The sequence below is a fragment of the Dipodomys spectabilis genome, unplaced genomic scaffold (genome assembly GCF_019054845.1).
Source record: "Dipodomys spectabilis isolate Male_0828 unplaced genomic scaffold, ASM1905484v1 ptg000118l, whole genome shotgun sequence".
Taxonomy (NCBI): Eukaryota; Metazoa; Chordata; class Mammalia; order Rodentia; family Heteromyidae; genus Dipodomys; species Dipodomys spectabilis.
Window position 1 is genome coordinate 2261183 of NW_024870795.1, and position 27896 is coordinate 2289078.

The following is a 27896-nucleotide window of genomic DNA, read 5'->3' on the forward strand; positions in this document are numbered from 1 at the left end:
TCAGAGCCAGAGTGCTGTCCCTGAGCTTTCCCCCTCAAGGCTAGCACTCTACCACTTTGAGCCACAGTGCCACTTCTGGTTTTCTGGTGAACATTAGAGTCTCATGGACTTTCCTGCCTGGGCTGGCTTCAAACTGTGATCCTCAGATCTCAGCCTCCTGAGTAGCTAGGATTACAGGCCTGACCTACCAGCAGTCTGGCTGATAATAGTCTCCCTTCCCCTTTTATTAGGTACCTTTTCTTCCTAGGCCTGCTTCCCTTCCCTGAGCTTTTTATTTTAGAGTCACTGGGGTTAACTCAGGGCTTCAGGCCCTTTGAGCCATGCGTCTAGCCATTCACTGTTGCTTTTATTTTTCCAATAGAAACTCATGCTTTTACCCAGGTCAGCCTTGGGCCTCAATTCTTCTACATCTGCCTTCCAAGCCGGATCTCCCCACACTCCCCTTGAGCTTCTTGCTCACAAATCCTGTCTCAGATTTAGCTTGGGGGAAGCCCACAGGAAGACAACTTCAAACTGACACCTTTCTCACCTCAGTAAACAACACCCTATTCCCACAGCTCTAGAACCTAGGCTCCAGGCAGCATCCCTGTCTCTTACCCTCAGTGACTACAAAGACCTACCCATTCTTCTCTAAAACAGATCACCTCTGCCCAGCTGTGTGGCTGCTGTCTTCATACTGCAACCTCCCCTTCCTTCACAGATGAATGTACCCTGGCTTAGGACTGTGCTGTAGCCCAGCTTAGGCAGGCCCATGGTGGGGCGGGGGCGTGGGGCTCACCAGAGACCAGAAGCTCTGCCCGGCTGTTGCTAGTGTGGTGGAGGTTCCGGCAGGTACAGATGTAGACACCAGCATCAGAGGGCTGCACGTTGGGGAAGTGGAGCTCCGAGCCTGGTAGATGGGGAGGGTAGCTCATCAGTGCCCACGTCCCTTCTTCTACCCAGCCCCAGATGCAGGGAAAGGACTGGGCATGGCCATCACCAGGTGATGCCTGAGCCTGAGAAGCCTGGGGCTGTGGGTACCTTGATGCCGCTGTTGGGCGCTGCTGGGCATAGGGCGTCCATCTTCCCTGGACCAGTAGAAGTAGTGGGGAGGGCTCCCAGTGACTTTGCACCGCAGGGAGTGGGGGCCACCTTGGGGTACCACACTCCGAGTAGGATGGACCTGGACAACCAGTGGGGCTTCGTCTGCTGGGGTGGGGGAAGGATTGGCATTTAGGCAGGAGGTCCCTGCATGCAGCCCTCCCAAAGACAGCCCCATCTCCCCCAAATCCTGGGGTTCCCTGTGTGGCACACCACCCTCACCCCACGTCAGGACCCCACTCACCTTCAGGCAAACAGCGCCCCCCCTGCACATTGGGGTTACCCACATAACCTGGGGCACACCTGTCAGGAGGAAGAAGATTAGCTCTGTCAAAGTCCCAAGGGACCCAGAGCTGAACAGTGAACTTGGGGAGCTGGAAGCTCAGCTCACTACCCACTGTGGGGTGGAAGTGGAGGGCTTTGGAAGAACTCTGGTCCCCAACTCAGGCCTTCAGGGGGCAGGGAGACTATAATGGGAGTGTAAATTGGCTGGGTAAGAAGGGTCAGGCCTTTATTCTCCAGAGAGACATTCAGTCAACAAGTGTTTATTAGGCAACTACTATGCTGCAGGTACCACACTATGTGCTGGAAAAAACAGAACAAACATGGCCAAGTCTGTGGTCTTGTGGAACGTGGTAGCTGGGAAGCCAATATGGAGACATTGTGTGAAATGAGAGATATGTGGGCTGTGAGGACCCAGATTCCTGAGACCAGGAGCTTCCCAGAGGAAGGGACGCTTGGGCTGTTGTATCCACTCAAAGGCTGCGTTTTTTTTTCAAAGAAACTATGCTGTTTGTAAATAGATACGTATATCATAGTTTTTCTCCCTGACTTGTTTCCAATTACAGGCTCCAGAAGACTGAAACAGATCTGTTTTGTTTGTCCCTTTATCTCAGTGCCGAGGCACACTGTCTGACACATGGTGAATACACACTAAAAATGTGTTGAGTGGGGTGAGGTGGCTCGTGCCTGTAATCCCAACACTTAGGAGGCTGAGGCAGAAGCATGAGGTTCAAAGCCAGCCTGAGCGACATGCAAGACTGTCTCAACACAAACAAACAAACAAAACACAAAATGAAATTGGGTATGGTGGCTTGTTCCTACAATCCTAGCTACTTGGGAAGCTAAGATTGGGAGGACTGTGGTTCCAGACCAGCCTGAGTATTTTACGTCTGAGTTTTTAAGACCCAATCTCAACTGAAAAAGCTGGGGATGGTGGTGTGTGCTTGTCATCTGCATACGCAAGAAGGATTGCCATCCAGGCCAGCCTAGGCAAAATGTGAGACCTCAATCTCAATCTCAAAAATAACCAGAGCAAAAATAGCTGCTGGAGTGGCTTAAGTAGTTGAGCACCTGCCTAGTGAGCATGGAGCCCAGTATCAGCCAGGCACCTGTGGCTCATGCCTGAAATTCTAACTGCCCAGGAGGCTAAGACCTAAGGATTATGGTTCAAAGCCAGCCCAGGCAGGAAAGCCCATGAGATTCTTGCCTCCAATTAACCAGCAAAAAGCCAGAAATGGAAGTGTGGTTCAGCTTTGAACAAAAAAGCCGAGCAAGATCGCAAGGCCTGAGTTCAAGCCCCAGTACCAGCATATATATCCCTCCCAGTATTATTAAAAAACAAAAACAAAGACAACTAAACCAAATAAAACAAGTATTAAATGAATCAATGAAGCAGGAGCTAGCCAGGAAGAAAAGAGCTTGGAGTGAATAGCATCCCATGCAATTAAGCCAGACACCAGTAATTGCACAGGCATCAGCCTGCAATCCTAGCTACCCAGGATGCTAAGATTTGAAGATCTTGGTTCAAAGGCAGCCCAGACAAGAAAGTCCACGAGACTCTTTTTTTTTTTTTTTTTTGGGGGGGGGGTCCGGTGGTGGGGCCTGAACTCTGGGCCTGAGCGCTGTCCCTCAGCTCTTCAGCTCAAGGCTAGCACTCTACCACTTGAGACACAGCGCCACTTCCAGCTTTTTGCTTTTTTCTTATGTGGTGCTGAGGAATGGAACCCAGGGCCTCAGGCATGCAAGGCAAGCGCTCTACCACTGAGCCACCTTCCCAGCCCCAATGAGACTCTTATCTCTGAGCAAAAAGTTGAAAGTGGAGATGTGGCTCAAGTGGTAGAGTACCAGTCCTGACAGAAAAAAACTAAGGAACAGTGCCCAGGCTATTCACAGAGTACTAAACAACAACAACAAAAAAAAACAAAGTGAAAGAACGGGAACGGCACATGCAAGATCTGAACACCAAGAATTCAGAAAGTTTAGTCCAGCTACAGGGGAAGCACTGGTGTGAGGAATGAGATGACACTGGATGAAGCATACATGCCAACTCCTCAGGAGCTTGGGTTGGCGTGTCCCCAGGGCACTGTGAGTCTGGGAAAGGTCTGGGACATCAAATGACATGAATCTAATACCCACCTAGGGCTGTCACCTAGGAGTCTACCATTCCTCCCTACTCCTGTACGTATACTTACTGCTCACAGTACTGGCCGGTGTAGCCAGGTTCGCAGGCTGTGCAGCGGTACCCACCAGCTCCCAAGCTCTCACAGGTGCGGGAGAACCTAGGGGAGTGGAGGGGGAGGTCAGGCTACTGGAAGTCCCCTCCCATCCTGCTCCAAGAGCCGAGGTAGCAGCCTCCATTCCTCAGTAGAGTTCCTCCATCTCCAGCAGTAGTTAGTGCTCAGGCCTCGAGCAAGGGCACTCACATGTTCTCTGGGTTGGTCAGTGGGCAGGCACAGGGCTGGCAGTCCTCAGGTGTCCCAGCAGTAGCATCTCCATAGTAACCAGGTGCACAGAGCTCGCAGAACTCGCCCGCAGTGTTGTGCTGGCATTGCTGCAGGGCACAAAGGGTCAGACATTAGCTGCCACCAGAAAAGATTTGCCAAAAGTCTTTCATCTTGACAGTCCTTGGATCACAAAATTACATGGTTTTTTTTTCTTTCTGTACTGGTACTGAGGCTTAAACTCGGGGTCTGGGCACTGTCCCTGAGCTTTTGGTGCTCAAGACTAGCACTCTACCATGTGAGCCACAGCTCCACTTCTGGTTTTCTAGTAATTTGTTGGAGATAAGAGTCTCATGGACTTTCCTGCCTGGGCTGGCTTTGAACTGTGAGCCTTAGGTCTCAGGTTCCTGAGTGGCTAGGATGACAGGTATGAGCCATTGGCATCCAGCTGAACTTATCTTAAAGAAATACTCACAGAAGGTCACAGAGGATGAATTCTAATAGCCTACAGCTCTATCAAACACCTGGAGGGCTATACATGCCACTTCAGGTCCTGATATAAACCAGTATGTACTGATGTAGAAAGAAGTTTGTGAATGAATGAGTGAGTAAAGCTGATTGGTAAATACGATGATCTCCTGTTCAGATTTAAAATAAAATAAGCTGGGTATTGGTGGCTCACCCCTGGAATTCTAGCTACTCAGGAGGCTGAGATCTGAGGAGTTTGGTTCAAAGCCAGCCCAGGCAGGAACATCTATGAGACTCTTACCTTTAACCACCAAAAAGCCAGAAGTAAAGTTGTGGTGATAAAAGTTCTAGCCTTGAGCAAAATAAGCTAAGGGATAGCACCTAGGCCCTAAATTTAAGCCCCAGGATTGGGGGAAAAAACATAAATATTTTTACGAGGCCTTTGGTTCTGTCCCTAGTATTGCCAAAGCAAATTTGCCAGAAGAGCAGGAGAGTAACAGTCACTCCCAAAGGTGGCAGGATGATAGAGGACTGCAACTTTCCTTTCCATTTATCTCTATAGTCTGAGCTGGGGACACAGCTCAGTAAGAGAATGATTACTTTAGTACACAGGAAGCCCTCATCCCTAGAACAACAAAAAGCCTGCCTGATAAACTTCCGTAGTCTATCTCCTGCATAGACAGTATGTGTCACTACTGAAAAATGGCAAGAACCAAAGCTTTCTTTGCAAAGAAGGATGTCACTCCATAGCTCTGGCCTCCCTGCCATGCCCACAGCCCCTCGGTGACCTGGCCTATTGGCCCAGGTGCTGTGACCTTGCCTCTTGTCTACCAAGTCCCCTCCCATCCCTGGGACCCTGCTTGCATCTCACCGAGCAGGCCCCAGTCTCTGGGTGGCAGAGGTCTGAGTGGCCGTTGCATTCACACAGCTCACAGTGGCCAAGGTAGAGCCCACTTCCGGTGCGCGTGTAGCCGGGGGCACAGTCCTGGGGGGACAGAAGAAGGTTGCATCCCACCCAGAGCCAGCAGACCCAGCCTCTTCTCTGTCCTGTTCCCTCCAGTGTCTAGCACTCCACATTGCTTCCTGGAGGGGACATGCTGGGCCCCTCCTCTGCTCTGCAATTCCTTGCCACATCTCTGTGCCCCATCTTTCATCTTTGCTCTGGCTGTGTCTATGCCTCCCTGCAGGCTGAGCACAGGGAAACAACAACTCATCTTCAATGCAGATTCCTTTCTCCCCAGCCCAGGCTTTTGTTCCTGAAGGTTCTGGTGGGAGACGTATATAGAGAGAAACTTTATACCTAATGGAAAGTGGTCTGGGAAGGGGAGATGGATACGGGGAAGATCGTCCTGTGTGTGCTCATTCACCAGCCAGAAGCAGTGCATAGCACCGAGGGGTTCCAAGCCTGGAGATGAGCGGTCTCTCCCTGACACTACTGGGGGCCTTCCCTCCCTCTTCTTTATGAGAAGCTATGAGTCTCCTCTGCGTGGCTGCAGAAATGTGCACCCAGACTGTGCTTCCTCCAGTGCCCCTCCTGAAACCTCAAGGAACATAAAATTCTGAATTTGGATTTGAAAATTCTGTGTCAACCAAAAAAGGTGCACAGGTGCAAAACACTCCAGGAGCCCGGTCAGGCGCTCTCACCTGGCCTCTCTGATGCCCACCTGGCCCTGCAGGAGTCCCCCTTCCTGCAGCTTGACAGTCACTTCTAGATGTTAGCTGAGCACCTATTATGTGCCCTCCTAGAGCTTGTAGCTCTGGTCGCCTTTATCAAGGGCCATTCAAATGACAGCTTTTTTGTCCCACCCATTGCCCTCATTCTGCAGATGGCTCCTCAGCTCCATCTCTCTCTCATTGCCCTGCCACCACACCACAGCCAGCCGACAAGTTTTTCTGGTCAGCTCTGATCAAGGTACTCCCTTAGCAGCCTGGTCTTCCCTGCTCCAGGCCTTCTAAAGCAGGGCCCTCACTGGCTTTCCAAGGGTAGGTAACTCTGTTGCATGCAGATCCCCTGTGAGCACACCCCTGTGTGGCTTGGGCTTGAGTCCTCTGTGTTTGTGTGGTCTCCCTGCCTCTGTGGCCAGCCCAAAGATGCAAGCTGGATCCAAACATTTGGGAGAGGGAGGGACACTTCCAATAGTTCGGACACACTGGAGTGCAGCAGACCTAGGTTCCAATTCATTTCTGCCTCATATTGGCCATGTGCTCTCAGTTACACCACTGATTACATCTCTCTTACTGGAGGGAGGGGATAACTCTAGGCTACTCAGGGCTATTGGGGGAGTGAGTGTCATGGCATGGAGCTGGCATGGGGTACAGGGGTCACTAGCTCTGACAGTAATCACAGGTGGTGACAATGCCTGCCAGTCAGGTTGCTGACATCGCTGTATTTGAATAGAGGTGACCAGCTGGCCACACACTCACCTGGCAGGACAAGCCGATGTAGCCTGGGGGACAGCGACACTCTTCCACCTCAAGAGCCCGAGGCCCGTGGGAGGGCCCCGGCCTGGCTACCTCCAGGCTGACGGAACTGATACTGGCAGTCCTCGGCACCGAAGAGAAGGTGGCCCGGATCAGAAGCTCATCCAGGTCAGCCAGTGCCATGAGCAAGTGTTCACGGGTGGCCGGCTGCCCATCTGGTCGGTGCCAGAATTCCTGGGTGGGGAGATGTCAAGCATGGGTGGGGGCCACTGTGCTTGGCAGGCTACCTTGAGCCTCTCCCACGCCTCTGTTTTCCAGCATCAACTGAGGCTGTGAGGGGAGGATGGGAAGGGAGGCCCCAAATCAGGCTGGGCAGGCAGGAGACCCTGGCGACCCATGTCTTCACCTCTCGGAAGATGATCTCGTAGCTCCTCCTCTCGGGGCCCTGCGGGGCAGGCTGGGAGGCCACCAGCATGATGTTGTTGCCCTAGAGGGACACAGGTAGGGTTCAGAGGGGAGCTGAGGGGTTCTTGGGATAGCAAGGGGTCTCCACTAGTCCCAGATTCTCTGAACCACTTGGCCTCGCCTCCCATCTCTCTGTTCTCCCAAGCTCCTGTAACTCCCAGCACCAGGCCATTCCCTCCTCCCCACCACCCACCGGCTGGGTCACAGCTTGGATAGTGTCCAGCCAGGCAGTGGAAAGCCTGTGTCAGGCTAGCTGTGCTGGACTAAGGGGACAGACACTGTGAAGGCTCAGGGCCTCCTCAGTCTTCCTCTAGGCTGGCCACCATGATATCTGAGGGCTCACCGTGATCTGGATGTCAGGGTCGGAGACGGGGCTGCCCTGTGGCCCTGTAGAGTAGGAGAGAGTGTATCGAAGCTTCCCGCCATAAGCCGCCACCTGCAGGGAGACAAGTGTCTGGTCACAGGCTGGCTGGCCCTCTCTGGGACCACTCAGGTGAGGGGTGCAGCCTCTCCAGGCCTGGTGGGACCTGTTTCACTTCCTCCTCCAGGAGACCAGGGCCAGGCCAGTGGTTGTCATGAAAACAGGCCATCACTAGTCCCATCCACTTTCATGCATGTGTGTGTGTGTGGGGGGGGGGTGGTGATAGGGTGGGGGTGGGAGGAAGTGACCTCTTATTGGCTTTGTGTGGTTCTCCACCCTCCATTGCCTCATGGTCCCAGCTGACAAGCTCCAAGTTCCTTTCATATACAGAGAGTTCCATAAAGCAGGCAAGGGGAATGACAGGCTACCACAGGGAGGCCACAATGGCCATCAGAAGCTTTGCTTCCTGGGTGAGTGGCTTTTCTCTCCCCAGAATCCAGTTCCCTCTTTGCAAATACCACCCCGGTTCTCTTTAAAGAATGACTCTTCCCCTCTATGCAGGTCACGTGACTCTAGGGTTCTCCCCTCCTCCACAGTGGAGAACAAGCTGGGTCTGGCCAGTGTGCCTAGTGCCAAATCAGGGTGGAGGACAGGGTAGGGCTGTACATAGTGCAGCCAACTGCCCCTTCCCTTATCAGGCAAGACTGGCAAACCTAGCCCTTTTCTTTCTACTGGGACAGAGACTTCTCTAGTCAAGTTAGAGAACTGACGTCAACTGAGATAAAGCCCAAATGAGCCCCTGGATAGAGATGACCTTGAACTCTGGTTGCATGAACCAGAGATTCATGCAGATTCTTTACTGCAGACAATCAAGGTAGGCTTGGGTTTTCATGGGCACAACTGCAAGTGTCTGTGTGCTTGCAGTAGGGAACTTTTGTTTGGACAGCTAAGGTCCCCAGCTCTGGCTAACTGGACAGTCTTTTTTCCTCAGGTACCAGGGCAGACCAGCCAGCTCAGTACCAGCTGCCGCAGGCCTTACCACCCAGGTCCACGTGTGTGTTCTTTCAATTGGCGAGCATTTATCAAACACCTGCTGACCACTTGCCACACCCTGGGTTGCCCAGGCAGGGCTGGGGGCTGCTTTCCATAGCCAGCTCAGGGTGTGGTAAGCAAGTGAGGGAGAAACCAAGTAGCAATGGAAACAAGTGGTTTCCTGTTTGTTCTGGGTGCCAGCAGGTTCAAAGCCATGTCTGTCCAGGCCAGCTTTCTAGGAAATTACATGCATAATAATTAAGGAAGGGGAGGGGCTCTGTGGTCCGAAAGACCTGGGCTCAAGTTCCAGCTCCACCGCTGTGTATCCTTGCACAAGATACCCTCTCTGAGCCCTCCTTCCCTCACATGGAAAGAGTAGTAAAAGCAACACTTTGAAGAGCTTCACTACACTTATATAACCCAGGACACACATACACTGAAAGCGTGGTGCCCAGAATGCACATCAAGGCTTGACACCTGCCTACGCCTCTGAGTCTATCCTTGGCAGATTCTCTCCTTAGCTCGCTTCCTCACCCTGTCTAGTCTGTGTTTCTGAATGCTGACTGACTTTCGCACAGTACGTACACTCTGAAAAGGCTGTCTACATTGTTCAGAAAACACAGTGGAAGCAATATGAACACAAATATTAACACCAGTGATGACAATTACAATGTGATCATGAGACTAACTGAGTGTTCTGGAAGGTCAGGGCCCATGTGTGTGTGAGGGCATACAACAAGTACTTAATGCTCCAGAAATGAATGCATACAGTAGCTAACACAGGGCCAGGGGCTGTCTTGCCTCTGACATTTTAGGATTCTCTGCCCTACCCCCCACGCCTCCCCCAGCTCCTTGTTACCTTGTTCCCCAGGAAGGCCCGGGGCAGCTGCCAGTAATAGAGGCTTCCAGGAAGCAGAGAGAAACCCCCGTAGGAGAGTAAGAACTAGGACAGAAGGCAGGTGGTGAGCTGGGGACAGGTGGGGCCCAGGGGGCAGAGGGCCTAGACCTGCAGGGAGGCCCAGGGGACACACAGGCACACCATCCCCTCTGCTGCCCAACAGCCGGGTCCCACACTGCTGACTGGGCATCTCAGTTGCCCCCTCTGGGTTGGGTCTGGATCACTGTCTTTCTCGGTCGGGTGTGTCCCTCTCATGGACTCCAGGATTAATGTGGCACACTGGGAAACATCTAAAAATTTAGTAGTTCTTTTTGTGTGTATTAAAACCATGATGGATGGCAGGTACCAGTGGCCTGTAATCCTAATTACTCAGGAGGCTGAGATCTGAGGATCGTAGTTCAAAGCCAGCCCAGGCAAGAAAGCCCATGAGATTCCTATCTCTAATCACCAAAAAGACGGAAGTGGAGCTGTGGCTCAAGTAGAATGCTATCCTTGAGCACAAAAGCTCAGGACAGCATCTAGGTCCTGGGGTTCAAGTCTCAGGATCAGCACTAAAAAGAACAGAGATGGAGCCAAACATTGGTGGCTCACATCTTAATTCCAGCTACTCAGGAGGCTGAGATCTGAGGATCATGGATTAAAGCAAGCTTTGGGCAGAAAAATCCATGAGACTCTTATCTATAATTAACTAGTACAAGGACAGAAATGAAAGGAACAGAGTACCAGCTGTGAATGAAAAACAAGCTGTGAATTCAAACCAGCTCTAGGATTGGCACATACACAAAAAAGGGGCAGGGTACAAGTTGTGGAGTGCCTGCTTAGCAGGCCCTGAGTTCAAATCTAAATACTGCTAGAAAAAAAGAATCTAAGCACAAGAGGCTCATACCTGTAATCCTAGCTACTTAGAAAAAAACAAGAAGGATTTCAGTTCACCAGGAGCCCAGGCCAAAAGTTCCCGAAACTTTATCTCAGCCAAAAAATAAAAGCATGGGGCTGGGAAGGTGGCTCAGCTGTATAGTGCTTGCCTTGCACGCATGAGGCCCTCGGTTCAATTCCTTAGCACCACATAAGCAGAAAAAGCTGGAAGTGGTGCTGTAGCTCAAGTGGTAGAACACTAGCCTTGAGCTGAAGAGCTGAGGGACAGCGTCCAGGCCCCACAACCAAAAAAAAAAAAAGCATGATACAGTGATGTATATGTGGGAAGCTTAAATAAGAGTATTGTGGTCCAGGCCAGTGGATGGCAGGGAGGCCATAGGAGAGCAAGACCCCATTTTAAAAATAAGACTGGAGGCCTAGCTCAAGTAGAGGGCCTGCCTAGGCAGCACAAGGCCCTGAATTCAAATCCCAGTACTGGGAAAAAGGAAAAAGTACAACTATTTAACCAAGCATGGTAGCATATGCTTGTAATTCCTGAGACAGGAAGATCTTGAGTTCAAAGCCAGCCTGGGCTACACAGTGACCTTGTCTGAAAAAGAAAAGAAAAAGAAAAGCTGGACATGGTGGTTCATACACCTGTAATTTCAGCTACTTAGGAGGTAGAGATATGAAGGGTTTTCTTTCAAGCTTAGCCTGGGCAAAAAAGTTAACAACACTTCATCTCAGTCAATAAGCTGGTGTGGTGGCACATGTTTGTCATCACAGCTGCACATGAGGTAGGGACAGGAAGATTGTAGTCACAGACTAGTTCCAGGCAAAAATGAGACCCTAACCTGAAAAATAAAGTGGAAGAGTAACTGTCTAACAATAGCAAGGCCCTAAGTTCAAACCTCCATCAAAAAAATAAATAAATGAAAGTGTGGCTTAGTGATAGAGTGCTTGCCTAGTATACATGAAGCCCTGGGTTTGACTCCTCAGTACCACATACACAAAGGCTGGAAATGGTGCTGTGGTTCAAATGGTAAAGTGCTAGCCTTGAGCAAAAGCAGCCCAAAGACAGTGCCCAGGGCTGAGTTCAAGTCCCAGGACTGGTCCCCCAAAAAAGTTGTAACTATAATTGAGTCGATATATGATGAATTATGAATTTAACAGGACATTTGAAATCATTAACAGCCCTGGTAGTGCCAGAAATTACAACTGAAATGTGAAAAGCATGGGGGGGTGGGGGTCCTTTGAGAGGGACACTTTGCCACCTACCTGAGAACTTACTGGGGAAGTCACAGAGTGGGAGGGGGAGGAGGAGGAGGAGGAGGAGGAGGAGGAAGGATCTGCTCGCAGAGCAGCTGCAGGCTGGGGGTAAGGAAGATCTCTCTGGGGAGGAGGATGAGGTTGGGCAGCAAAGCTGGCAAGAAGCTGCCAGATTTCAGCATCCATCCGCCTCTGGGCCTCATCCACCTGGGGGACCAAGGAAAGGAGAGAGAGAAACAGAGAGAGACAGAGACGAAGAGAGACAGAGACAGACAGACAGACAGACACAGAAGGATGCCTATGAGGCTGTGCCCCAAGCTGCCCCAAGCCTAGCCAATTGCTGTTCTATGCCGCCCATGCAGTCATGCTCTGTATTCTCTGCACTCTTGCTTCTAGGAGCCCAAGGGGTACCCTGGGAACGCAGAGACAGAGCATGGTTCTGGGAGCCAAGGCCAGCAGTGCTGGAGGCAGCCCAGGACTGTGTGGGAGGGGCAAAGGGAAGGGGCCTGGCTTCACATGGCCCATGGCACAGCCAAGTGCTCATGGACTGGGTCAGACTAAGTCTGGACCAGCATGCAGGAAATGGCCTAGGCGGACTAGGGTCTTGGTCAAGAAGGCTTGCTCTTTAGAGCCCTGGAGACAAGCTGCCCCTGTCATGCCTGAGTTACCTGAGATGCCCGCTGTGCCGGGCCCCTGCCCTCTGGGAGTCCCAGGATCCTCCCAGTGGTCACAGCTGCACGCCATTGCTCCTCTGAGAGGGATGTGCGGTTCTGATGGGGTGGAGGTCACAGAACTTAGCACTCCCACGACCCAGAGCATAGGCATGAATCTCTCCCCAAGGACATGGTAGCAGAGAGGCCACACTGATGAGGGAGGGAGGCATGTACCCCCTTGCTGGGGGACACAAGCAGGCAGACAGGGGGCTTATCACCTGGTAGGCAGTACTGGGTGAAACTCAGGGGCCAAGCAGTCATGCAAATTAGCATGGAGTTGCTTTCCCGGTCACTGTCCTACCTCTCATAGCTTGTACCACCAGGACCAGACTACAGAGCTGGGGAGGCCCAGAGCCATGCATCCTTGCCAGTCCCCAACTTGGCAGCAGTGCAGGGCCAAGTGCCAACTCCCTGATCAGCAGATCTACTGTCTGAATTCATGCAGCCCTGCCTTGTCTTGGGCAAAAGCCTCTCCCCCACAGAGCTGAGGGCACCCGGGAACACACCATGCCATTGCACACTGCTCGGCAAGGGCCTACCTGGTGAGCCCGGCGCATCCGTGTGAAATATGCCTCCCTCTGTGGGGCATGGGAAGCACCAGGAGGGAGACAGAGAAAGGTCTAAGAGCCACAGCAGGCAGCACAGTCAGGTGAGGGGTTGGGGGAGAAGAAGAGGGGAGCAGAAGACAGCAGCCCTGCAAGAAGGCTGGGTACCGGGATCTGTCCAAGGAGCAGCTTCAGAGTCCCTCAAGTGCCCTTGGGGTGCATCTGATTTAGCAATGGCCTCCTCAGCCAGCAGGGGATAATTAGGCCAAGCCCCAATTCTCCCAGGTACCACCAGGTGGCCATGAGTGCTCAAGGAACACAGGTGGGCAGGCTGTCCTGGAAATCTATCTATCCCTGTGGCCCTGTGCCTCCACAATACCACCCCCCACCCCACCCCCTTCCCTCCAAAGCTTGTTTCACAGTAGAAAAGACGTACTCAGCAAGGACCAGCAGACTTTGCATGTTAAGGACAACCTGAGACCTGAGGGTGAGTCCTATTAATGCCACCTACCAGAGGTTAGGTGTTTCCCTAACCTCTCTCCTTGGTTTCCTCTGTTATGAAGTCGGGCAGTGGTAGAATCTGACCTGTGACAGACAGGTGGAAGTGCTTGGAACAATGCCAAGCACACAGTGTGAGCTCAGTAAATGTGACCTCAGTGACAATTACCGCACCTGGCACGGGCATGGGGCCTGCAGTGGACACAAGTGAATTTGGGGGAAGCAGATGAATGAAACTGGAGCTGCCTAGTCAAAAGCTTGTGTTTCAAAAACATGCTAGTTGACAACTGCTTCAACGCTCGCTCGCTCGCTTGCTCCCTCCTATGGTCATTAACAGACATGTACTCAGCACATGCCAGGTGCCATGTTCAATTCCCCCAGGCACTGTCAGGTCCAACTGAGAGCAGAGCTAACATGCAGGTCAAAGTCTACAGACCCCCAAATGTCACATGTAGCACCATGATATAACAGTCACATGGCCGCCGGTGAACTTGTGTCAGAATACCCACCGACCCTGGTGCTTGCCCAGGGCCTGGCTCAGAGTTGGCATTAGGGATGTCTTGGTGACCCCTATGTGCACCCTACCTTGTCTCCTTGGTACAGCTCTGGCAGCTGCCAGTAGAAGGATCCATGGCCGAGGTTGGCAAAGTTGCCAAAGGAGAGCTGGGCCCCGTCCGGCAGAGGTTCCACGGTGAAGCCTCCGGTCAGGCGGCTGTTGCGCTGAGGGTTCACCAGGGCAAAGCCTTGGAAGTCCCCAGGGGCAAAGCGGGTGGAAATCTGGCAGCAGAAGATGAGATGTCAGTTTAGGCACTGGGGTTGGCACCTTGGCGAGGATGGGGCATGGGAGGGCATCAAGACACGAAGGGGGGATTGCAGAGTTTTGGCTGGGAGAGAAAGAATGGATGAGTAGGGTGGACATCCAGCAGAGGATGATATCGGTGCTGCGCTCAGCAATATGAGACTTGGCGAGGGTCTCAGGGTCAGTGGGCTCAGTGTTGAGATGGGCAGTGGTGGGCACGGCAATGGGTATCCTCATGGACAACTGGGACCCAGCTGGAGCCAGGCTCCAGGCCCACCGTGGCCAGGCTCTTACCAGATGGCGTGTGTAGGAGGAGCTGGCGCACTGCTGGGTGATGCCCATGCAGAAACAAGGCAGGCAGCCGTCAGGGTTGCTAGCACTCAGGTAGAAGTGGTGAGGCCGGCACTCGCTGCAGGTGAGTCCTTCCACCTGGGCCTGGGGTGGGTCAATGGAAAGATGTGTGTAGGGGAGAGGGGGAGGACTTGGGAGTCTCCTGCACCCCAGAAGCCCAAGCAAGACCAGCTTTCTCAACCATTTGAGACAATTCCGGACAGCTTAGCCCATTGCTCATACCCAGCCCCCAGCCACCTGCAAGTACCGCCTGGCTTCTGTCCAGGCCCTGGCAGTGGGCAGCACCAGACCTCTCAGAGGGCAGAGCTTTGGACTGACCTTGCATTGGCACTGGCCAGCGGCGTCACATTGGCTGCTGATACTGCCCTGGGGGTTACAGTCACAGCCTGTTACTTCTGGTATCTGGCCGTCTCCTGACATGGAGGAAAGTCACAGCTAGAACCCACAAACTTACCACTAAGCACCCGGACTCTCACTGCCCTTTGAGCATGCCACTTAGCACTGAGAGGATGCTGCTGCTCATTGTGAGATGTGGGTGTGGTCTTCTCCCACCTCACAGGACAGAGGGAGAAGCAGAAGCTCAGAAGGGTAGAGCCATCTGTGACCCTCACCTCAAGTTCCACCACAACCCCTGCACCCTCCCCACCTCTAAACCCTACTCACTCTGACAGGGCTGGCCCTGGCTGGGGTTGCCATAGTAACCCTGGGAACATCTGTAAAGAGAGAAAGCAGAATCTTAGGAGACGACAGTGAGCCCAGGCCTATAGGGGGTCATGTGTTGACTCCTATATTGGGGATAAAACCAGCTTGCCTAGCTCACTCATTTTAAGATAGGGAGACAGAAGACAGAATGGGAAGGGGCTGACCACATAGCCAGTGTGTTGGCTTCACTGGCAGGAGGGAGGGGTCTTATAGGAGGAGGCAGGCCTGGCCTAGGCAGTCACGGGGGCTGGGCTGGGCTGGTTAGCATGTCTGAGGGGTTCAAATGCCATCTCTTCTTATCAGCAGCCTTCAAGGGCCCATGCAAGAAAGAGCAGGAGGCCCCTGGACAGGCAGGCCGGATGTCTGGGGGGGAGGGGACACTCCAGCCCTTCCTCTGTGTCCCACCCTCCCACCACCTGACTCACCTCTCACAGTGACGCCCGCTGTGGCCTGGGGAGCACGAGTCACAGGTGGGGTGGCTGTCCGTGTCCAGAAAGCAAGTGTGGGAGACCCTGAGAGGGTGGGGCAAGGTCCAGTCAGTAAGGCAGGGACCCTGTCTCTTGGCCCTTCCCTCAGACCAGGGGAGGAGAGTGGGCCAATAGGGGCATGTGGAGAGCTCCACCGGCATTAGCTCACAGCTCTCACACAAGGGCTAAGGCAGTGAACCGTCCCCGCTGCACACACAAGGCCCCCGAGGTTGTGAGATAGGTGTGGTGTTTCGTTTACCAAGTGACCCACTGAGGCACAGCAAACCAGGTTTAATCATTGCCTCTCAACAGGGCAGGAAGGGGAGATATGGGGGCAGGCAGTGGACCTCTCAGGAAAGGGCAGGGTATGAACGCACTGGCCAGCAGAGGGAGGTCCATGGCAGGGGCAGGGCTGGCAGTCATGTGGTGTCCCTCGCTGAGCATCCCCATAGTATCCCTGCTGGCACTGATCGCACCGTGGGCCCTCGGTGTGGTGCTGGCAGCCCTGGAGGAACAGAGGGTAGTTGAGGCTGGGCCTGAAGGCCATGGGTCTCTGGGGTGGGGAGGAAGGAGAGAGACTTACCTGGCAGGTACCAGTCTCAGGTTCACAGACCTCTGAGTGGCCATGGCAGCTGCAGCGCTCACAGGTGCCCAAGTAGAGGCCACTGGGCATGCGTGTGTAGCCTGTGTCACAGTCCTGAGGGAAAGAAGATGGCAGGGGGGCACTGAGTTAGGAGTGCTGGGGAGGTGGGGAGCCAAAGGAGGAGAAGCTGGGAGTACCATGAAGGGATCTGGCTGGGCAGGTGGGTGAATGGGTGGCGTGGTGAGCGGCCCAGGACTCACCTGGCAGGATGGGCCACGGTACCCAGATGGGCAGGTGCACTGCTCCACTTCCAGAGCGGGGTCTTGACCAGTGTTCTCAGGCACAGCCACATCCATGCTAATGTCAGAGACCCTACATATGGCAAGACACACTGTGAATGAGTACTCTCTGTGCCAGGCTGCCAGAGTCCTGGATCCATCTCCCACTAGTCCTCCTGCCAACCCTGGCATCCTGCCATGGAGCCTTGTCCAGGTCTGTGGATGGGGCCTCTGGCCCACAGCAGCTGCAGGGGCTATAGCTAACAGCTCACATGTGTACTTTCTCCAAAGAGAAACAGGTTACACCTGCTCCCTGGGGTGGTCCATGACAGGCTAAGATTGGTCCAAAATCAGTTAGAAGGCCAGTTACTCTCAGAGCTCTCCATGGGCTGGGGTTGAGGTCAGGCTTGACCTTGGGGTCATGTTCTTGCTTGATACCTCCCTTTCTTGCATCCTTCTCATCCTAATCTTTTTGCATGTGTATGTGCACACACACAAGTGCACCTGCCAAGGCTTGAACTCAGGGCTAGAGTACTCTTATTTTTTTCTTTTTTTTGTCAGTCGTGGGGCTTGAACTCTGGGCCTGGGTGCTGTCCCTCAGCTCTTCAGCTCAAGGCAAGCGCTCTACCACTTGAGCTACAGCGCCACTTCCGGTTTTCTGGTGGTTTATTGGAGATAGGAGTCTCACAGTCTCTCCTGCCCAGGCTGGCTTTGAACCTCGATCCTCAGATCTCAGCCTCCTGAGTAGCTAGGATTACAGGCGTGAGCCACCAGCGCCCGGCTCTTTTTTTTTTTTTTTTTTATAAGTCACTTGGACTCAGGGCCTGATTGCTGTCCCTGAGCTCTTTCTTTTGCTCAAGGCTAGCACTCTACCACTTGAGCCACAGCTCTAATTGAGGTTTTCTGGTGGTTAATTGGAGATAAGATTCTTACGGGGACTTTTCTGCCTAGGCTCGCTATGAATCAAAGATTCTCAGATCTCAGTCAGCATCCTGAGTAGCTAGGATTACAGGTGTGAGCCACCAGTGACTGGCATCGCTCCTGATTGCTTTTTTAGGAGTCTATTCTAAGACCATACTAGCTAAGTGTGGCTGATCACACACAACCAGTAAGTGGCAGAGCTGAATGCTTTACAGTGCTTAGCCTGGGCCCCCTACCCAAGCCCCTCTGTCTTGCCCAGGCCCCAGTCACCTGCTCTCAGCGGGCTGCTGGGTATAAGATGCTTGGATCAGAAGGGCATCAATTCCCGCCAGTGCCATCAGCAGGTGCTCCCGTGTGGCTGGCTGTCCATCAGGTCGCTGCCATGCTTGCTGCCAAGGAAAAGACACGTGTGTCCAACCCTTGCCACCTTGGGTGCAGATGCATAGACAGTATCAGTGGCCATCTTCACCCTTGGAAGGGCCACTGGGCTGGCTGTTAGCTCACCTCCCGGAAGGGTACAGTGAAGTCACTGGGCTGGCCAGGGATGGGCTCCTGTGAGGTGTGGTGCTCCAGGACAATGCCATTACCCTGCAGTACCACCAGCGGCTGCCCATGCAGGGGTGCAGAGCTGGGCCGGGGCCGCTGGGTCACTGTGAAGTGCAGCTCTCCTCCATAGGAGGTCACCTGGGATACAAGGTGGACAGGCATTCAGGGGGGTCTGCAGTTGGGCCTCCTCTTCAACATGGGGTATCTCACTCTTCTCCCAAGACCCCTGCTTCCATGCCTTGCCTGTGCTGTTCCCACTGCTTTCCCTTTCCTACCCCTGCCCACCTTGTCCCCCCGGAAGCGTGAAGGGAGGCTCCAGAAGTAAGGTCCAGACAGGAGGCTTTGGAATGAGGAGAAAACCAGCTCCCCAGATGTGGGAGACGAGATGCCTTCGCTGGTGGTGTGGGTGCCGGCAGCATTGGTCAGGCTGAACTGGGTGGGCTCCTCAGAGGCCCCGAGGACCTGAGTGGGGAGAAGGCCAGGATAGACTGTGGCTCAGGCCTAGCCCTTGGTCCATCCATCCCTGGGCATGGCCATTCCACCAACCCACCACCCTCCTTGAGTGAGTACCTGGGCACGGCTCCAGGAGGAGCTGGTACACTGGCGACTGACACCCATACAGAAGCACTTGAGGCAGCCATCGGGGTTCTGGGAGCTCAGGTGGAAAGACCCATCGGCACACTCATTGCACAAGCGCCCCACCACGTTGTTCTGCAGGTATAGAGCTGGGAGCTGCAGGATAGCCCGCAGAAGGGCTATCCAATTTAATCCACCCACAGTCTAGATGAGACCCAGCGCGCCAAGGCAAGAGCATATGTGTGAGGTTATCACTACCACCTGATTAATAACTCCCAGTTAATGAGTGCTTATGCCACTGCTTTTTTTCCCCTTTTCTCTGTGAAGCCAGGGCTTCACAGATAAGCTGAGATTTAAAATAAAGCAACTTGCCAGGCCATTGGTAGCTCACACCTGTAAATCCTGGCTACTCAGGAGGCTGAGATCTGAGGCTTGTGGTTCAAAGCCAGCAGGGGAAGGAAAGTCTGCGAGACTCTTATTTCCAATTAACTATCAGGAAACTGGAAATGGAGCTGTAGCTCAAAGTGGTAGAGTGCTAGCCTTGAGCAGAAAAGCTCACGGACAGCACCCAGGCTCTGAGTTCAAGCCCTACAACCAACAAAATAAAATAAAATAAAGCAACTTGATTAAAATAATGACTCCTACAATCTGTGGAGTGTTTCAAGCACTATGCTAGTTTCTCTGTAGTCATCATCTTAGTTATTCCCTTTAAGAACCTAAAGAGGTAGGAGAAGGTTAACTCTATCCTTCTCAGGAGGAAACTGAGGCTCATGAATGTGAAATGACTTGCACAAGGACACTCAGCTCGCTCATTTACTCTGGAATGTAAGATCAGGAGTTCCAGACTCCAAGATCTGCCCTGTTCTTTTCTCCACTGAGACGTGATCCTCTCAACTGTTGATTCTAAGTGATTCTAAGCTTTGCTTTCTCATCCATGAATCAGTCAGTGGTGCTCAGACAGACATCACTGGTCAATGTGAGGCCTGGAAAATCATGACCAAGGCCATGACCTGGTACAGCTGCATGGCTGGGACTTGAATTCAAGGTACTTGACTCCCTAACCAGGGCCCCTGTTCACTGCCCATTGCTCACTGGCCATGGTGCTAAGAGAAGGTGGAGCCTCCATCCTCCCTGAGCCCATGGTGGTGCTGGAGATCCAGGCCTTGGAGGTTTGTTGCAGACGGTGTACATACCTTACAACGACAGGCCTCCCCAGTGGTCCCCATGCTGCCTCTCTCGTCACAGCGCACAATCTCCTGGTCTGGGGCACAAGGTGGGAGTTATAACAGACCAAGGGTGGGGCAATTCTGGAATCCTGAATGGGAGGGGCCTGGCAGGCAGCCAGGAAGTGCCAGGATGGGGCTGAGATACTCACTGATGGGCCTGCACTTCCCATCCGGCTGGATGGGATTGCCCTCATACCCAGGGGCACAGCTAGGGGAAAAAGAGCATGGTCAGCAACTCTTCCACGCCCCACCCCTCCCAGGCCAGCCTGCTGCCCCCAGCGCATGCCAGAATTCCCTCACCTCTCACATCGACGGCCTGTATACCCAGGGGCACAAGCATCACATGTGGCCTGGCCATCTGTGTCCAAGAAGCAAGTGTCGGAGAATCTGTGGGTATTGAGTGGACAGTGTCGGGGGCCAGGTCTTACCTGTACACCCCTGGAAATAGCTGCCATCCACACTGACTCGTACACTAGATGTGTCATATCTCCCCACCCACTTGTCCCTGAGCTAGAGTAATCAATCCATTACACAGAAAGGAAAACTGAGGCCCAGAGAGGCCAAGAAGTGTGGGGCAATTTAGGTTGGAAGTGGAATCTGGGTCTCCCACATCCCTCCCAGCCGCTGCTGTGCTGCACACAATGAGCTGGAGCTGACCTGCGGGAGGCATCGATGTACGGGCATGGGCAGGGCCGGCAGGCTGTGGCCGTGGCCTTTGTGGCATCCCCAAAGAAGCCAGCCTTGCACTTGTTGCACTGTGGTCCTTCTGTGTTGTGCTGGCAGTTCTAGAAGCAAGGCAGAACAGGGAGTGGCTCAGGTCCCACAGAACAGAACTGGGCCAGACAGGCTCTGGCTGGCCTTTGGGGACATCTGGCTCAGCCTCTCCCATTACAATAGAATATTCCACAGAGTGGCAGCCTACTGATGACTGAGTTTAGCACCTTACAAGGCAGTCCAGCCCACAGACAATTCCTTACCCCCACTTCATGCTAATCCAAACCTACCACCCTCTCCATGTTTGCATCTGCCACCTGGCACGACTCACCAAGCAGTGGCCATAGATGGGATCACAGGCACTGGCATGGCCATTGCAATTGCAGCCAGAGCAGGTGCCCAGGTAGGGACCACCAGGCACCCGGGTAAAATGAGTATCACAGCTCTCACAGGACAAGCCGGAATAGCCAATAGGACATCTGTAGAGACAGGACCATGAGAATGGCTGCTTCTCCTGTACCCAGGCCAGAGTCCCTGTGGTTCCCACCCTCCTGGGTCAGGTACCTGCACTCCTCCACACTATGAGCACGGCCATGGGTGGTGGTGTGGGTTACAGTGGTGTCCATGGTGATGTCGCTCAGCCCCACACTGGCCATCTTGGCGTTGTACACTATCTGGATGAGCACACCCTCCAGGTTCGCCAGTACCTGCAGAATCTCGGCGCGTTGCACCGGCCGGCCGGACTCGTGCACCCAATGCTCCTGTGGCGGACCAGGAGGATCCCACATCAGTGCCTTCTCAGTCTGCATCCCCACCAGGCCTCTAAACCCAGGCACCTCCTACCTCTGAGAGCTGGACGTGGCGCTGGTTCAGAGTCCCGGGTTGGGTGGGCGTATGGCCTCGGGAGAGTAGGCGATATCCAGCACCCACAAGGATTACATCGGGCTTCTGCACTGGCTCCAGTGGGCCACGCGCCAGCTCATAGCGTACCTTGTAGCGCAGCGAGCCACCATAGGAGTCCACCTGGCCAACATGGGGTGATTAGGGAAGACAGCAGAGATACCACGATGCCCACCTAGTACTCTGCCTGGCACTGAGGGAGCCCAATCCATGGCATAGAATATATAATGCTGTGCACAGGAGACCAGGGTGGGACACTTAACTCAGCCCAGAGTACTGGGGTGATCAGAGAAGGCTCTCTGGAGGAGGGATGGGCAGCAGGCAGAGGTTGTACTGTTGCCTCCAAGGTAGAACACCTTTCCCTAGAGCTGTGACTGCCCTTTGCATCCAGCTCCTGAACACACAGAGCATAACGCCTGTGCAGGTCCGGAGTGCAGAGGTTCATTGCCACTCAGAGTGGCAGCTGACTTCACCTTATTGCCCAAAAACTGCTCAGGCAGAGCCCAGAAAGAATCGTGGACAAGGAAGCGGCGGGACAGGTCAACGAGCTGGAACTCCTGCAGGACTGTGTCGATTTGCAGCTGAGTGGAGGAGAGGGGTGGCATGCCGGGCTGGGTGGGCATCGTCACATTCACACCTGCAGGGACAGAAGGAGGGGTGAGGCTGGAACACCAGCCCTGAGCAGCAGGATTCAGAATGGTAGAAGGTTATGGGGAAAGCTCATTTAGAGAAAACCATGGTCTGTATGTCAGTCAGTCAGTCTGACTGTCTGTCTGTCTGTCTCTCTCTCTCTCTCTGTTAAGAAGCAGCAGATCTTTCTCTTCCTAGTCATGTTTGTCCTCCTGATTTTTTGAGTATGGTCTTGGGAAAGACGATGCTGTAGGTTGATGGCTGGAAGCCACAGGTTGGAGGAAAAGTTAGGGGATTTGTGGCAGCAGGATTTCTCAGAGCCTTTTGTTTGCCAAGAGCTCCCTGGATTGTCATGTCATTAAGATTCAAAATACATGAGAGAATAATTTTGAGAGGTGACTGAGTTTCCTACAGGCTACTTTGTGGTTCCTTGACCAACTAAGTGTAGCTAGGGAGACCCACTGGGTAAAGGCTTTTTCTTGCACAAGGAGCAGAGCCCTTGCTGCTAAACTTCTCTATGATGAAGGGAAAAATCAAGAGGAGGAGCTGCCCAGTGGCAGGTGGCAAATGATGGCCCTGGTATGTGAACCAGTCCTCATGGCATGGGGGCAAGCATCCTCTTAGCTGCCCTTTGTTCTCTTCCCAGAGCCAGAGAAGATGGGAGCCTCTCACTGGCCTCAATATTTGGGAAAAAAAAAAAGGAAGACCTAGACAATCCAAAGACTGAGAAAATTACTGGGACTCAGCACTGCTCTGAGTGGCTTAGGTACACCTATTAATCCTGATCAAAAACCTAGGAGGGAGGTAGTATTGAATCTGCATTTCAGTGAGTAAATAAATATATTTATTATTACTAGGGGTGTGTGTGTGTGTGTGTGTGTGTGTGTGTGTGTGTTGGCACTTGAACTCAAGGCCTTTTCCTTTCCCTTGATTTTTTCTCTCAAAGCTGGAACTCTTACCAGTTGAGCCACACCTCCACTTCCAGCTTTGTGCTGGTTAATTAGAAATAAGAGTCCCCTAGACTTTCCTCTGGGTTGGTTTCAAACTGTCATCCTCAGATCTCAGCCTCCTCAATAGGTAAGGATTATAGATATGAGCTATCAGCGCCCAGCTTAATTACTCTTTTTTTTTTAATAAAAATTTTTTTTTGTGAACATACTGTACAGAGGGGTTACAATTACATGGGCAAGATAATAAGTACATTTCTTATCAAGCATTGCAGCCTCCTCCTTTGTTTACCCTTCACATCCCTTCCCAGCCTCCCCCCGCCCCCCATACTCTTTTTTTTTTTCCTGCCAGTCCTAAGGCTTGAACTCACAGCCTGTGCACTGTCCCTGAGCTTCTTTTGCTCAAGGCTAGCACTCTACCACTTGAGCCACAGCACCACTTCCAGCTTTTTCTGTTAATGTGGTACTGAGGAAATTGAACCCAGGGTTACATCCATACTAAATAAGCACTCTACCACGAAGACACATTCCTAGCCCTTAATTACTCTTTTTGAGACAAGATCTCACTATGGCTACCCTTGAACAAGATCCTCCTGCCTCAGTCTCCTAAGTAGCTGGGACTGCAGGTATGAGCCATCATATTGACTCATTCCATTTGAAAGATGGACAAACTGAGACTCAAGACAGTAAGTTAGCAAAAGGCACACAGGCAAGAAGAGACAAAATCAGGTCTGTACTCTTTATGAACCAAAGCAGGAAAGTGCCAAGTGTATTTGGCTTCTCCTAAAAAATGTTTTCCCTTAGCTGGGTTCTAGTAGCTTGCACCTGTAGTCCTAGCCATTCAGGAGGCTGAGATCTGAGGACTGTGGTTCAAAACCAGTCCGGGGCAGGGGGGGAGGGGGAGGGGTGGTGGCTGGGAAGGTGGCTCAGTGGTAGAGTGCTTGCTTTGCATGCATGAGGCCCTGGGTTTGATTCCTTAGCACCACATAAGCAGAAAAAGCCGGAAGTGGCACTGTGGCTCAAGTGGTAGAGCACTAGTCTTGAGCTGAAGAGCTGAAGGACAGCATCCAGGCCCAGAGTTCAGGCCCCACGACTGGCAAAAAAACAAACAAACAAACACCAGTCTGGGCAGGAAAGTCAATGAGTCTCTTACCTGTAATAAACCATGAAAAAGCCAAAAGAGGAGCTATGGCTCAAGTAGTAGACTGCCAATCTAGAGTGAAAAAGCTAAGGGACAGCTCCAAGGCCCTCAGTTCTAGACCCAATACTGGCATAACAAGTTTTCCCCAGAAATGCTTTTCCAATAGAGCTGTTTCTCTGCAACCCTGTCTCCCTCCCCTCCTGTGGTCCCAAACTAGTACATGTCCTCTTATGCCTGTCCTCTCTTTGAGTTCCCTGGAGCCTGGTGTCCACCTCCCCCATCCCATAGCATCTGCCCCCTGCCCAGCGCACCCTTGAAGTCCTCGGGCTGATCAAAGCGCAAATGGATCTGGTCCCGGAAGCGGCGGCTGCTCTGGCACATGCTGGTGACTCCGAAGCAGAAGCAGGGCAGGCAGGAGGCACTGTCCTCCAGGTAGAAGTGCCCGTCAGGGCAGGGACCTGTGGGCATCAGGAACTGTGGTCATCCTCCAGCAGACAGCTATGCTCCTTCCCCAGCCAGTGCCCACCCTCTGCCAGCCCACCTCGCTGCGGGACGAGCTCCAGCACGCCATCAGGAATGCCGAATACCATGCCCCGTGCATTCATAGCCTCGCAGGTGTAGGCTCCCTGGTCTGCCTCTTTCACGTCACGGATAGTCAGTGTGCCGCGGCCACCCTCACTGGTCATTGTCACCCTGATGGGCCCCAAGGCAGTAATGGCTCAGGGTCAGGCTCAGCCTGTGCCACCAGCTGAGCTCTTCCACATTCTCACCACCCTCCACCCGGGCCTGGGTCACACCTGGAATTTGAGGGAATGTGGCCCCAGTTGAGTCTCCAGTTGATGATAGGGGTGGGGACACCAATGGCCACACAGGTGAAGGTCACTGTCTGGCCTCGGGAAACCTGGATGGACTCCTGGGGAGGGGTCACCACCTGTGGAGGCACTGGGGAAGACCAAAGCAGGAATGAGAAAGGTCTGAGAGGCAGAGCAGGGCAGGGCAAGAAGGACCCCTTCCCCCAGGCAGGAGAGAGCAGGGGCTGAGATGGGGGAGAAGCCAGTGAGGCCCCGCCCAGAGCTGCTCACATTGCCCCCCCCCCCCCCCCCCCCCCGCCAGCTTACTGCAGCCAAACTCATCACTGCGGTCAGGGCAGTCACTCTCCTCGTCACATTGGAAGCTGGTTGGGATGCACAGGTTGGTGGAGACACAGCGGAACTGTGTGGGCTCGCATACTTCCTCAGGTTGCTTGGTGGCTGGGGGCAAAGCCAGGTAGAGTGGGCACTGGGACCCTGACTGTAGAACCACCTACGCTTCTCTTCTTGCCACCTCCAACAGTCCACTACCACCTTCACCAGGGTCATTCATCAGGCCCAACCACGGCTGCCACAACATTGTCTGTGCCACCACACCTGGGGTGACGCAGTCAGTCTGCTGTCAAACAGCTTTTCATACTACCTGACCCCCAATCACCCCTTCAACCCCCAAAATACAGCTCTACTTGGCATGTGACAGCTACAGGCACAGGGTCAATCTAGCTGCTGTAGCTAGGGTGTTGTTTGTCCCCCAAGAGTCTTTGTATTGGGAGCTTGGTCCCACATGGTCATGTGGTGAGACCCTTAAAAAGTGGGCCCAGCCAGGCACAGGTGGCTCACACCTATAATCCTAGCTACTCAGGAGGCTGAGATTTGAGGATTGCCTTTAAAGTCAGCCCCAGCAGGAATGTCTGTGAGACTCTTATCTCCAATTAACTACCAGAAAACTGGAAGTGGCACTGTGGCTCAAGTGGAAGAGCACTTGCCTTGCGCTGAAGAGCTAAGGGACAGTGCCCAGGTCCAGAGTTCAAGACCCATGACTGACCAAAAAAAAAAAAAGTGAGGCCCCCAAATTGGGTGTTGGTGGCTCATGCTACACAGGAGGCTGAGATCTAAAGGATCAGGTTCAAAGCCAGCCTGGGCAGGAAAGTCAACAAGATTCCATGTCCAAAATAACCACCAAAAAGCCAGTGGCTCAAGTGGAAGAATATCAGCCAAGTAAGCAAGCTGAGCAACTTTGAGGCTCCTGAGTTCAAATTCAATACCAGTTTATTATTTATTTATTTTGTCGGTCATGGGGCTTGAACTCTGGGCCTGGGCACTGTCCCTCAGCTCTTCAGCTCAAGGCAAACCCTCTACCTCTTGAGCCACAGCGCCACTTCCGGTTCTCTCACGGACTTTCCTTGCCTGAGCTGGCTTTGAACCGCGATCCTCAGATCTCAGTCTCCTCAGTAGCTAGGATTACAGGCATGAGCCACCAGCACCCGGCTCAATACCAGTTTAAAAACAAAAACAAGTTTGGGCCTATTAGAAGGTCCCTGGGTCATTGGAAATGGACCCATGGGAGGGGCTGTGGGTGGAATCCCTGTCTCTGTCAGACTTCCTGTGTCAAGATGAAAGGGCTAGTGGCATGGCTCAAGTGATGGAGAAATTGCCTAGCAAGTGGAGGCCCTGAATTCAAACCTCAGTACTACATACATACACACAAAGAATAAATGAGATTAAGTATCCTCTTCCTCTCCTAGTGCTTCTGCCACTGCCATGTGTCATGAGGTAACGGGAGGGGGGGAGGGAGGATCCCTTACCACAACCTGTGAGATGCTGTTTGGACTCTCAGCCTTCCAAACTGTAAGTTAGTTTACCCTGGGTATTTTATTAGAGTAACGAAAATGGACTAAAACACTGCCCCTCACACATGTAGCCACCCTCAGAATTAGAGACCCTGTCACAGGCACAGCCAAAGGTGCTGGTGTCTATAGACAGCAAACACCTGTATCACTCTCTCTATTGGACGGGCCTAGCAAAGGACTGTAATAGCCCAGCCCCTCCTGTGGGTTCCGTGCTCTGTACTCTATGCTCACTCACCAGGGTGGCGCCAGATCAGAGCTCTGGGGCTGGCCTGGCACCAAGCCTGCTCCTGTCAGGCCTCTCTAGCAGTTGGTAACCAACATTTTTCCTCAAGAGACCAAGCCTGAGAGCCAGACATTGACAAAGAAGCCCAGTGCGGGAGTGAAAGCCACACACCCAGAGTTGGTGCTGCAAGGAATTAGATTCAGTATTTGCTGACACAGCTCAGAGATTTCCCTTCTCCCATGGCCAGGCAGCTTCATGTCCATTCTCCCCTGTGTTCTGTCAACAGGGCTTGGCCTTCCTTGTCTCTTCCCCAGCAGAGACCTTTGGGAAGCTACTCAAAGTCTCTTTCCCTTGGGGCTGATGCCATCAGGCAAGTTGAGAGCCATGGGAAGACGATGGAAAGCTAGGAGGAGCTAGACCAGCGAACAGTGGAAATGTCCCACCTACCCAGATACACGGCCCCTGTCTATAGAGGGATGGCTTTAAAGATTATCCTCAGTCTCAGACTGCGGAGTCCAGGCTTTGCCTCACTGGATAGGATGCTACCTGACGTGATCTGACTCCCCAGATTCCCTCTTTTCATTGGCCATAGTATCCACAATGTCCAAAACATTGAAAAGATGGATAGATGGGTGTGCAATGGACAGATGTATGGCAGGAAAGAAGCATGCTAGTGTATGGGTGGAGAGAGATCTGGACAGATGGGTGGATAGCTAGATGAAGAGCTGAGTAGATAGATGATGGATGGATAGAAGGAAGGAAGGAAGAAATACTGGGTGAATGGGTAGGTGGATGACTGAATGATTATGGACTGAAAAGGGATAAAGGGCAGGGTAATGGATAAATGGATGACGGAATGAATGGGAGGGTGGATGGATCATTTAATGGATGAGTAGATGAGACTG

The 27896-nt window shown here is 52.9% G+C and overlaps 1 protein-coding gene across 1 annotated transcript in view; it reads right to left on the reverse strand.

Annotated features, from left to right (window-relative positions):
- The window catches only part of Hspg2 (heparan sulfate proteoglycan 2), a 101537-nt gene that overhangs the window by 30792 nt on the left and 42849 nt on the right, over positions 1-27896 (reverse strand). The window contains exons 10-42 of the mRNA XM_042688437.1: positions 25228-25359; positions 24907-25051; positions 24651-24802; positions 24421-24567; positions 21865-22028; positions 21335-21514; positions 21056-21252; positions 20823-20970; positions 20435-20562; positions 20078-20164; positions 19927-19985; positions 19745-19812; positions 18546-18686; positions 18261-18437; positions 17934-18113; positions 17700-17818; positions 16491-16602; positions 16231-16344; positions 16025-16152; positions 15606-15692; positions 15142-15191; positions 14797-14891; positions 14422-14562; positions 13914-14105; positions 7501-7593; positions 7099-7179; positions 6696-6926; positions 5143-5256; positions 3786-3913; positions 3555-3641; positions 1325-1383; positions 1021-1188; positions 779-889 (exon numbers count right to left, since the gene is read on the reverse strand). Coding sequence (XP_042544371.1) covers positions 779-889; positions 1021-1188; positions 1325-1383; positions 3555-3641; positions 3786-3913; positions 5143-5256; positions 6696-6926; positions 7099-7179; positions 7501-7593; positions 13914-14105; positions 14422-14562; positions 14797-14891; positions 15142-15191; positions 15606-15692; positions 16025-16152; positions 16231-16344; positions 16491-16602; positions 17700-17818; positions 17934-18113; positions 18261-18437; positions 18546-18686; positions 19745-19812; positions 19927-19985; positions 20078-20164; positions 20435-20562; positions 20823-20970; positions 21056-21252; positions 21335-21514; positions 21865-22028; positions 24421-24567; positions 24651-24802; positions 24907-25051; positions 25228-25359 — 4215 coding nt within the window. The remainder of the gene's footprint in view (positions 1-778; positions 890-1020; positions 1189-1324; positions 1384-3554; positions 3642-3785; positions 3914-5142; positions 5257-6695; positions 6927-7098; positions 7180-7500; positions 7594-13913; positions 14106-14421; positions 14563-14796; positions 14892-15141; positions 15192-15605; positions 15693-16024; positions 16153-16230; positions 16345-16490; positions 16603-17699; positions 17819-17933; positions 18114-18260; positions 18438-18545; positions 18687-19744; positions 19813-19926; positions 19986-20077; positions 20165-20434; positions 20563-20822; positions 20971-21055; positions 21253-21334; positions 21515-21864; positions 22029-24420; positions 24568-24650; positions 24803-24906; positions 25052-25227; positions 25360-27896) is intronic.